Raw genomic sequence first — 12,500 nt, 5'->3', positions numbered from 1 at the left:
CACACACACACACACACACACACACACACTACACACACACACACACACACACACCACTCACACACTCTCACACACACTCACTCAAACACCCACACACACACACACACTCAAACACACACACACACACACACACACTAGACACACACACACACACACACACACACACACACACACACACACCACTCACTCTCACACACACACACTCACACACACTCAAACACCCACCCACACACACACACACACACTCAAACACACACACACACACACACACACACATACAGACACACACACACCACCTCCATCACCCACGCCCACGACTCACTGTCACGTCTCTAACGGTGATGTATTGCTGGAATAATTATTAGCAAACAGCCATGGCATTGCAGTGTAGCTCAATTATGCCTGTGTACAAGTCTTGCTAATTAAGGGACAAAGGTTGCCTGGAGGCAGTCAGTGGGGGCCATTTTGATTTGCTGATGCACGCCCGCCAAACCCCAGGATTGCATATTTATTCACGGTAAGCACGACATGACGTGACATCATAACGATGTGACATGTTGTCACAACACAAAGATCCCTCGATGGGCACCGCTGTCGCAGAGAAACGCACCCGTGACTCTGTCACAGCTTTTCCCCCGCTGTTGTCAGCGGCGGCGAGGTGAGTTTGCCGCCGTAACCTGCCGTGCATAAATTAGCCCACCTGTAATTGGTGTTTTTGTCACCGCCGGTGAACGCCTGAGCACCGCTCCACACCGCGAGGGCCCTATGAAGCCTTGAGCCACACAATTAGAAGGAGTCTAAGCCTTTAGAGTCGTCGGCAGGCAACTTGACAACAAACACTGCTAGCTTCGTAATGATGTCTAAATCTCAGAAATATAATAATGGTCCTAACAGCTGTTTGTTTTTTATACCCCTACTTTCTTTCCTCCGGGAGTCTTTCTGATAAGTCTTGTTCTCCAAGACGTTTGTTTCAGCTGGGTAGCTTGACCGCTCACCCTTGTTAATTGCTGACCTTTACAAAGACCAAGGCTTTCTTACATTTATTGGAAGTACAATTAAGGACCACTGCAGGCCCTCAGCAGTTCATTAAATCATTGTTTTGTTTGCTTGTTTTTCATCTCTTTTCTATGTTACTCTTGTAGATATTGTCATGTGTAATTTCAGGTTGATATGCCACTTCAACACTAAGTGTGCGTGAGCAGCCTGGGCTCTAAACAAGCTTTTAAGATGTTTTCTTTTTTTATCTTTCTGTTTTTTCACTAGATTTCTTTTTTGTTTAAGCCTCAAAGAAACCAATCATCTTCAGTTTGTGTTGTAGAGACTTCAATCTCCTACGCACTGTGAGATGTCACACATCGGAGAGGCCAGCTTGTTGCACTGCATCTTACAGAAGAAGCTGAAACAACTGCAGCAAAGGCACCACTGAAAATGGTACATCTGTTTTATGTTTGTTTTATAGTCATCGTCCTCCATATTAGGACCTATAGTCATGTTCCTCCATATTAGGACCTATAGTCATCTTCCTCCATACTAGGACCTATAGTCATGTTCCTCCATATTAGGACCTATAGTCATGTTCCTCCCTATAGTCATCTTCCTCCATACTAGGACCTATAGTCATCTTCCTCCATACTAGGACCTATAGTCATGTTCCTCCATACTAGGACCTATAGTCATGTTCCTCCCTATAGTCTTGTTCCTCCATACTAGGACCTATAGTCATGTTCCTCCCTATAGTCATGTTCCTCCATACTAGGACCTATAGTCATGTTCCTCCCTATAGTCATGTTCCTCCATACTAGGACCTATAGTCATGTTCCTCCCTATAGTCATGTTCCTCCAAACTAGTACCTACTGTATAGTCATGTTCCTTCAGGGAGAACTGTATCCACAGTAACTGACTCCTTCTACACCCTCACAAAAGAGGGGCTGCTAAAGGTAGTCTGCTCGGGGACAGGAAAGGAAAAGGAAACACTCCAGTAGGAGAGCGCTATTGCCCGCTAGCTCGCCCTGGGCTGTCCACTGTGGGGGTGGACTTCAGTGATGGAGGGTCACTCAGCACAACAGTACTGGTTTCTTCTTTCTTCATCTAATTCCCATGCATTTGGCCTGCTAAAATGAATTCACAAAGTTGAAGAGTTGAACGCTTCAGATTGTCGATGAACTGGGCATAACACTGTATACTGTATAGTTAGTATGCACAGAACAGGGAGAACACCTGTGGCATGAGTGTTTACATTTCTGAGAACCTACTGCACAGTTTCTGCTACATGTTCCAGAAATAGCCATTACTCAGACCGGAAAATGCAGTTTTCATATATGCTTTCAACATATGGCTTCTTCATCCAAAAACTCATCCGCCTACTTCCTTTAGGCTATATGATGTGCGTTGTTGATTACAGTACTGAAGTGATACAATTTGTTAAAAATACATCTAATTTTGAAGGCCTAGAGACGTGCTGTCTTGGGATCTTTTTGGCACATTTATCAAATGGAGTTAATAAGTGAAAGGCTACAAAGTCGTTATTACAATGACTTTCACAAGGTACCTGTTTTTTTTTTAAGATGTTGAAAAATATTTCCAGGTTACATGACCACCACCACACAAGTGGAATTGTTTGCAAAAACCACATTATTCTCTCAGGATCAGAGTAGAGCTAATTAACAGATTACCAAACCATTCACACCTTGCTTTGCTGGTCTTTGTTTATGAGGTGTTTTTCTTTGCATTTAACATTATTAAGTTGATATTAACAAGCAAAAACACACAAAGACCAAAAATACACTGGATATTCTCTCTTTCTCTCTCTCTCTCAAACACACACACACACACACACAGAAATCTCTGTCCTCCTCGCATCCCTCTCCTCCCCGCCCCTTCCTCATCCAACAGCTCCCTCGCTCTCCTCACTCCCCTCACACTGTCGCCCGCGCGTCCATGTGAGCACCTAAAAATCAGCCTGAATGCGAGGAGAGAAGAAGGGCTGGTCCGCTTCGCAGAGACATTTCTCCCTTGACATCCTCCGAGAACGGCACTCGACTGGAGGCCGAAGCGGGACCTCAGTCAGAGAAGTGCATTGATCCCCCTCGCTCCTCAATCGGCAACGATGTCCGAATTTATCCTTGTCTTTCTCGTCGTTCTGGGATTCGGGGATATATATTCACACGCTCAAGCACCCGGGGTCGTAGCACCAGAGTCAGGTAAGGCGAGACACACGGCGAGCGGATACTGATACCGCGCAACGTAACCGTAACGATGAAACTTGCAGATGCTGTTGTGCTGTACTTTTGTCTCATTGTGTGATTTGTCCTTGTCATGCTTTGATTGCTGTGAATCTCCAGTGAAGCATCACTCATTTGAGGTCTTTTTAAATAGATGTTAGCAGACAAGTCCTTGGATATTTGAGATGGTCCGTGGTCCGTGTTCTGGTGCCTTCTAGAGCTGTTAATTGACACGCATGGGGTGTTTCAGCGCCGTGGCGCGGAAGGCTGTCGTTTGTGGAGTCACATAAGCGAGTGAAACAAGAAGATCAACTTATTGGTAGCCTATCTGTGTAATGCGGATATGGCTATTTTTTGCATGCAGCAGGTAGACAGCTTCGAAACCGACGCGGTCTGTTAGTAGCCTACCAAGTGAATGCACACAAACCTGCATACAAAACATTCGGGCAGTCGGAATAAAATACAATTTTGGTGCAGAATTTGATCAAATGGTCTAATTTTCAGCAGCGCTACAAAGAAATATATTATGGTCACTATAATACCTCATGAAATTCAACTCTAGAAAGGTTACAATTCCCGCGAATTATGACAGATGCCACGGATTTTGTGGTAGGTTGACATTTTATCACAGAGCGCGACTCAGCTTCTCTTTATTTCCAACTATCAATGCCACCCACGGAGGATGGTGCTCTCTGGAAATGCTCATGAAAACTGTTTGCAGTCAAACCAGGCGTAGTGAAATCTCCAACAACGCAAGTGTTCTCAAGACGCTTCTGCAGCAAGCGAGGCAGTCATTGTTGGAGGAAAAGGGTCCTGGTTGAGTTATAGTAACGGCAGGGTGGCATTCACAGCCAAGCGAAGAGCAGCGCTGCCTATAGATTTTGGCTTTATGGGAGATACGGATGAATGCATCGAAGTTAAATCCTGACGCACTCCCGCACCGCAAACATCTGCTTGGGCATAACCCCTCTCTCTATCTGTAACTCTCTCTCCCTGTCAGATCCGAGAGCGTCTGAAAGGGAAGAGTACCCCTTATATGTCCTCCCTTTGTGCTGCTTTCCTAAAGAGAGATGCATTAATCTGTAGTCTAGGATTCGTGGGGGACATGCATACAGCATTATTGCAGAAGGGTGGTCATGTCTCCTTTAATCAAACGACTCGCTGTTAAAGACAAACTCAGCTTTTTAAAACAATTACTCAAGATTGCAAGATCATTTTATTTTCCCTGGATTGTGGTGATTAGTGACTTCCTATGTGGGTATCCCAGCTGCTTAATTGAGGTTGTAACATGCATTTATCAGAGGGGCATGCTATTAGAATGGCTGAACTTTACATCTCTCTCTCTCTCCCTCTCTCTCTCTCTCTCTCACACACACACACACACACACACACACACACACACACACACACACACAAACAGAAACACAGACAGACACAAACCCAGTTAACATCACTTTGTATTTTCAGCTCTCTCTTTCCCATACACACTGATTGTACATACACCCCTTCACATACACATGACGATCTTTGGTGGTGTTGATGCATGTCCACGCTAAGACCACATCCTAATTTCTTCCTTTGTTCCATCCTACCATCCTACTTCCTTGGTTAGCCACATGTACCAATTTTCCTCCTTCACCCACAAATCAATGCCCTCACGATCAACATGCCCTAAATACCTCCCTGGCGGCCAGATGAACTTTAACAGCATACTGTGAGATGACGCCTAATGACTCATCTTTACGCCAAAACCCAGCGCCTGTGTCTCCATCAGATCAGTTAACCTCCCTCCTGCCACCCCCCCCCATGTACCGGACGCCCGTCAGTGATCACAAAATAGATCAAGGTTACTGGAAACCCATGTCCGACTTCAGCAAAACACTTGGTCAGGTTTGTGTGTGTGTGTATGTGTGTGAGTGTGTGTGTGTGTGTGTTTATGGGGGGGGGGGGGTGTGGGTGGGTTAGACAGTCATCTCTTGATGAAATCAGATGATGGCCACCAGAGGCTAATTAAATGAGATTATATCTCTGCCTGCCGCCGTTGTTTTATTGGCCAAGTGTGAGTTGAACCTGCAATTGGTCTTGAGTCAATAAAGGCATGGACGAGAGGTGAGCGGACCAAAATGTGCACCGTCAGGGACCTCCACCGTGCGGTCAGATTCTCCCACCTCAGCCCAGCAGCGCTCTCTCTACCGTCAGCTAGTTTGGAAGGGTGGTAGGGACGACAGAGCAAATGTTTTGGTTCTTTTTGAACGGCCTTGCTTGAGTTTGAAACTCCGTGTGAGTGCAGAGTCCTGATTACTCAGCGTGCTTGATGATGTTTTTGAACGTTTTGATTTCCTCTACAAACTCCTGATGTGGTGAAAGTTCATCCTGGTCATTTTATTTTCCCTTGGGGTGATCCAACACACTCCTAAAGACATGGAGGCAGTAGAGTGGGTGTTGGGGCAGAAACTCCACCTTTAGAAGGTTAGATAACGCATTCTGCTGACATAGGAGGGAAACACTAGTGTGTGTGTGTGTGTGTGTGTTTTTTTTCCCACTTTTGGACGTTTGAAAGCTGACCCTCTATAGTGGGCTGCCTTTTTTTGTTTTTATAGCTGGTTTCCATCAAGGGCAGCTGTGTTCTATGCCAATTTATTCTCAAACATCCAGAGCCCATCCGTGTATGCCGTGTGGTATACTGTATTACCTCGGTGGAAATCCACAGTCCAAGCTTCAGGTGGTTTCTTCTCCTACAGCTGGGTAATTGGCTGCTGACAGCGTCTCTCATTTTTACGGTGCCTCATACTTTTTGCTGACCTGGTAATCCCATGAACATATGACCCCACAGAGGAGATGGGAAGAAAGAAAGAAAGAAAGAAAGAAAGAAAGAAAGAAAAAAAACAAAAGAATTAAGAAGAAAGCAAGCAAGCAAGAAAAGAAAGAGAGAAAGTAAGAGAGCTGAAATAAATCCATCAGAGCAGGTCAGACTAATTGGTCAGTGGCTAGGAGTGGTTGTGTCTGTAAAATGGTGTTCATAGGAAAGACAGAAAAGTGGTGATGACAACATGAAGCTGCTGGGCCCTTCCAGTGGAACAGAACCATGCCTACTGTCATTTGCAATCAGTAGCCTTTATTCGTACACTATACCATTTTGATATTATACATTATTATTATTAGTAGTAGTAGTAGTAATAGTAGTAGTATAAACTATATTTAGTGATCTCTTTATATTATTTAATTGAATCATTATTAACTATTGCTTTTAATCTTTTATGTCTTTTATTTATATTATTTTTCATTTTACACAGTCATGGAGCTAACCAGGCTTATATTTCACAACCTTTTGTACACTGTTATAACTGTATAAAAATCTGAAATCTGAATTCCCGGGAATGAAAAAGAAAAGAAAGAATCAGAGGAGAGGAAGAAAAGAGGAAAGACAGGAGGAATGACATATATCCAGAGGAGAGGAAGAAAAGAGGAAAGACAGGAGGAATGACATATATCCGAGAGGGAGTAGCTCAAGGTGGTGTTGATTTGGAAACGGTATTCCTTAGAGAGAGACAGGGAGGAGGATAGGTAATAGAGAGGAAATTCCAGAGCTTATGCCCTTCCAGGAGAGCACCCTCTCTGCCTCCGATCTACTCTGGGACCCAAGAGGCTGAAAGCGACAGAAGGAAAAGAAGGGAAAGGAAAGGAGAGAAAACGAGTGGAAGACAGACATAAGGAAAAGAGAGTAGCAGCGATTAGACATATCTGACAGATCCGTAACAGATATGGCCCAGAGTAGCTCCACTGAGAGGTGCTGGTGCTGTTTGCTAAATGGCTGTCTGAGTGATGGAATAAATGACGGAGCAGACCGCTGCTGCGTCAGACTTTTTATTAAAGCATTATACATTTCCTCTCTCCCTCTCTCTCCTTTCTCTCCCCCCTATCTCTCCCTCTCTCTCTCTCTCTCCAAGGCATTATATACCCCCCCTCTTTCTTTAAAGCATTATACATTTCCTTTCTCCGTCACTCTCTCTCTCTCTTGCTCTCTCTCTTTCTCTCCCTATCACTCCTCTCTCCATCTCCCTCTTCCTCTCTCTCTCTCTCTCTCACCCTTTCTCTCCCTCCCTCTCTCACTCCCCCACTCCTCTCTCTCCTCTCTCTCTCTCCTCTCTCCCTCATTGCTAAGAGCAGCAGCTTCCATACAGCCCTTACAGAACTGAGTGGACAGGGCGTCTGCCATCTCGGTGTGTTTCGCTTGGTGCCGGTCTTTCCTCGCGCCTCATTTGCCCCGATGGCAGTTTAGTCGGAGTTGGTGTCCAGAGGGCTGACTCATTAAACGGACCCCCCCCCCCCCCCCCCCCCCACGCCTCCCATCCCTCTTCAAAGATGGCCGCAGTCTGGTCTGCACGATTTTTTCCTGTTCAGCAATGATTTAGGGGCTTTTCAACCCCAGATTTGTTTTGTTTTGCTTTATTGTTTCCTCAGCGCGTTGGCACGGAGGGCCGGAGGGCCGTGCCAACTCTGGGGCTCGATGGATGACCAGCTGGGAGCCGCTGGCAGCACGGGGGCCCAGGGACGCACGGAGAGAGTGTGTAGTCGCGGAGTCAGTGAACGCATCATGTGTCATTATGTGACTAAATGCGGACATGGATTGGTCCCTCTAATTGGTTAAGGGTTGGAGTGAAGTGAACGTCCAGAAGTGAGCCTCTCCTCTCCTCAATTTTATCTGAATATGAATGAATGAACATACATATGAATGATTGAATGAATTATTGGTTCAGTGTATGAAGGAATGGATTGATTGATTGATTGATTGATTGATTGATTGATTGATTGATTGAATGGTTCATTGAAAGATTGATTGGTTGATTGATTGATTGATTAATTAATTAATTGATTGGTTAATTTAATGCAGTTCTGAATAGGTAGGTGCAAGCGTGCTTGCATGCATGCTATTAAGTAAAAGTAACAGTATGTTTGTGGAGATGGTCTAACATAGGACAGCCTTCCCATCCTGCGGTAACTAATGTTTAGCATTCACCAGAGTGATGTGCTGTTAGCCGCTATGCTCGAGTATGCTCACTACACACAGACAGTCTGCTGGGGAGGAGAGGAGCTGTAGCTCACTCTGATTTGCCCATTACTATGTGTTAGCAGTGGAAAAAACTTACAAGGTTCCTCATTGCAGGGCGCAGCAGAGGGCTGAGCAGACAGTTCTGGTTCTTAGCAGGAGTGGGGGAGTGCATCCGCCCAGAGTGGTTGTGTGCCATCGGGGGAGCAGGGGACACACTCTACCCCAGAATTATTCCCGGGTAGTGGGGAGGAGCCAGTCTGCTTGAGCTGTGCAAACACAAATGCATTATTCAACACAGAGGTGTTCAAGTTTTGCTACAGAATGTGTAATATGATTATTATTTTCCGTATTAAGGCCACGCAGAGGTTGCCAGAAAAAGAAATGTAATTAAATAATTGATATCCAATAATGTTGAAATCAAATCACAGCATGGGGTCCATGTGCAGAAAGTTTATTGAATGTTAGGCAATTTTCTTTCAGTAGCATTTTATCAGTGTAAAATGGTTGTTAAAGACCACAGGAACAGGCAGTATGATAAATAGCCGTTAGCTAGAGCAGCTAAACAGCCAACTGGATCATATTATCTACATATGCATATGCAGAGGGATGTACTTGCACTGTTCACCTGTCCTTAAAACCAACCCCAGGATCAATTCACAAATAGATACTGCTAGTACCCAGGGGGATGATGATGCCATGGCAGAAGTTGTGCACCTGTTGTGCAATTCAGATTATGTGTTGCATTCACATGAGCTGGGAAGTGAAAATGTCTTCACATCATTATGACAGTGACATCATGCAAATTTGCCCTGGGAATCTGCACAACACTCTTGATATTAGGTCAATATTAGGTTATGTAGGCTCTTGTTAGTGCATGTCACTAACATCTATAAAAACAATATATTTATGGAATTACTACATTTCCCATCATCCTTGTATGCCCCCCCCCCCCACCCCCCCCCCCACCCCCTTGGCTGCCACCATTGGCTGTGAGTCCTGGCGACTGAGCCAGACTACAGAGAAGCCAGTTCAGCTGCCACCTGGCACTTACCAACTGATTAAAATCCCTAAAAGCCTGATGCTGGAATGTTCTAAAAAAAAAAAGCACAAAAAAAAAGAAGCAAAACCTGGGGGGTGATTTAAAGCGACATCTCTATTCTGATAGACCCGAAGCATTGAAAGGAGGCGATAGAGATTCATATTCTCACATTTCGCGGGGCAAGTCAATTCTGACAGAATAATTTAAACAGCGGTATTAGAGATTGCCAATACCAGCACGTAATCCAAAACTCATTCGTATTCAAATCTGGTTTGACGGTTGTGTGGGTTGATTATGCATGCCTCTGGAACCTCACTCCACACGCTGTGTGCTGCTGGAATACAATTTCAAGTCACTATTCCTCTCCCACCGTAACAGAGAGGGGAGAGAGAGAGAGCAATAACAAACAACCAACTTTCTTGTTACAAATTGCACAGTTAGCTAAGGTAAGAGCATGTGCCTTTGGGCAGAGTCGTAGAGATGTGAATCACTACTCAGACTTAAGAGCTGTCAGTAATTATGGCACTGACACCACACACAAACACACACACACACACACACACACACACACATACACAGGATGTGGATGGTAGATAGTTGAGTAGGGAAGCTAGTGATTTAGATGTAGGAGGGATTACTCTCATCACTTAACCCACCCTCTGCTGTGGGGGTGATGTAATCTGTGAGAGTGGGTTTCTACCAGTTCTATGTCGGCCTTCAGAACATCTTCAGAATCCCCCCCCACCCCCTACCCCGCTCTGGTGGGGGAGAACTGGAACCTGACTGACTAACTTAAGGAATCAGGGACAGTCGGTTTGCTGTCTCTCTCTCTCTCTCTCTCTCTCTATCTCGCTCTCTCTCTCGCTAAGTTCAGGTTTGTAGGCGAGGCAAAGTAGGAGGAGAGAGAGGGCTTGCTTCTACAGAGGAGGAAAACAGTGTTACAGTGTGTGTGTGTGTGTGTGCGCTGATTGCTTTTGGAGGAGGTATTGGATTGAGCGCTCCTGAACTACTGCTGCCTGCTCAGGCAGGTACGGCTACGGAGCTGGGTGCTTGCCTGTTTGTCTGACCGATTGACGGTCATTTGTAATTTGGCTGAGCACGCCTCACAGTGTTTTTGGCTGGAGCACGAGCAGAATGTGGTCCTTGGCCAACGTGCAAACTTACTCCACCATGTCTTCCTTTAGTCCTTAAATCCCAACCGAGTCCCTCTCACTAGCATGGCGACAGTGCGGGCCAAGACCCAGCGCTGGTTGACACTTCACACTTGTTTTGGTGGCCATGTGCCGTCTTCTCTCCTCCTCAGAAGGTTCTCTCCTGGCTGACACACAGGTCTCAGAGTTTCATCTCTGAACATCTTTCTCTCTCTCTCTCTCTCTCTCTCTCTCCCTTTCTTTCTGTCTTTCTCTGTCTCTCTCTCTCTCTCTCCCTCTCTCTCATAATTTCCCTCACGGGATCAAAAGAGTATATATACTTACACTCTCTCTCTTTCTCTCTCTCACACTCTCTCTCTGTCTCTCTCTCTCTCACACTGTCTCTTTCTCTGTGCGCTCAAACTCTCTATCTGTTTGCAACATACTGCACTGAGATGTCATGTTCTTTCCCACCCTGCTTTTGTTCTCATTAGACACCAGATTCCCTTTGTTTTTCCCCACCATCTCTGACGATGACTAGCAGAATATGCTCACCCCAACCCACCTCAGCCTCTCAGAGAGAGAGAGAGAGTGTGTGTGTGTGTGCGTGTGTGACGAAGTGTAACAATGTTTGTACATGTTTATATCATTTTGTATTTGTATTTTCTTTAATTATTATTATTCCTGTGAACACTTTGGCAATGCATCATATGGTTTGTCATGCCAATAAAGCATATTTGAATTTGAATTTGAATTTGAGAGAGAGAGAGAGAGAGCGAGAGAGAGAGAGAGAGGGAGGGAACAAGAAGGAAGCAAAGACTAGTGGAGGTAGGGAAAAAAGCCAAACTTCTCATCAGGCATTGATTGTTTGAGCCCAGTAGCATGTTAGAGGAGTGGAGCGCGAGGAAGCAGCTGTCACTTGTCCTTCCCTGTGACAGGCCTTTGGGGTTTTGATGGTGGACTTGCGCTCTGTTTATCGTTTGAGCCTACACAAACGCCGAGGCTTCAAAAGGTCTGCAAAGGACAGGGAAGGTCAACGGAGCACGCCTGGCTGTGGTTTCATCTTTGAGGTGGATAGGTGGAGTTCAGAAACGGAGGATGGAGGCTTCTCTTTGCTATACATAAGCACAGCGCCAGGTTCTACGCTTTAAGACATCAAAAACAATCAGTAGAGTAGAGATTATGTACTTATAGCAGCAGTAGTAGAAGTAATCGAATAGTTGGTAGCTGTAGCATACATAATGAAATAATAGTAATAGTAGTGGTAGAAGTTATTATAGTGTATTAATGATAGTAGTGGTAGTAGTAAAGACAATTGTAGTAATAGTAACAGTGGTAGTTGTAGTTGTTGTATCTGTGAGTCAAACGAGTCGGCATCCTGTACACTGGAGTGGTTTTTGAGCATTCTCCTTGCTCTGCACTGAACTGTGAGATGAAGGCTCTATGTTGGTGAAGCGTGGCACACAGCAATAACACCTCAGTGTTGGGCTGAGACCAGCAAACCCGACGCCCGGGCTATGCAAAGACCCTCAGCAATGTTTCACTTGATTGGCGCTTTGAGCCCCTTTTTGATTCTCACAATTTTCTGCTCAGCTCACCTCGTGTTGGCATTCTGCTAAGCCGCTGCTTCTGGGGAATGCTGAGCCTTTGAGTGCCGTGTGTGTGTGTGTGTGTGTGTGTGTGTGTGTGTGTGTGTGTGTGTGTGTGTGTGTGTGTGTGTGTATTTGTATGTATGTGTGTGGGTGTGTACGTGGGTGTGTGCATGTATGGAATGGATGTGTGGTCCAGATATTTGTTATGTTTTGTCTCAGCCCAGGGGTCGACTGCATAATCACTGCATTTTATTTTCCTTTTTCGTACAGCACACGCCGGGGCCTTGAGGACTGTGAGGTGTTTTTTTTTCTTCTTTTACTTTATTATTTTTTCTTTGTGAAATATCTAGTTTGTTGATTTTTATTTTCCTCCTTGAGACAGCTCCTGTCTTTGTGGGGGAGCAAATCAAAGACTACTGGCTCTGCAGGCAACATGAGTCGAGGTGCCAGGATTTAGGCAGAAAGAG

At 45.2% G+C, this 12,500-nt stretch overlaps 1 protein-coding gene across 1 annotated transcript in view; it reads left to right on the top strand.

Moving 5' to 3' along the window:
- Positions 1–2,916: 2,916 nt before the first annotated feature.
- The window catches only part of LOC121696640 (low-density lipoprotein receptor-related protein 1B-like), a 329,232-nt gene continuing 319,648 nt past the window's right edge, over positions 2,917–12,500 (top strand). Inside the window, 1 exon segment of the mRNA XM_042077841.1 lies at positions 2,917–3,201. Within this exon segment, the coding sequence (XP_041933775.1) occupies positions 3,108–3,201 (94 nt within the window). The 5' untranslated portion in view covers positions 2,917–3,107.

Source organism: Alosa sapidissima, chromosome 2 (assembly GCF_018492685.1).
Source record: "Alosa sapidissima isolate fAloSap1 chromosome 2, fAloSap1.pri, whole genome shotgun sequence".
Lineage (NCBI taxonomy): Eukaryota > Metazoa > Chordata > Actinopteri > Clupeiformes > Clupeidae > Alosa > Alosa sapidissima.
This window is presented reverse-complemented; position numbering and strand designations above follow the sequence as displayed.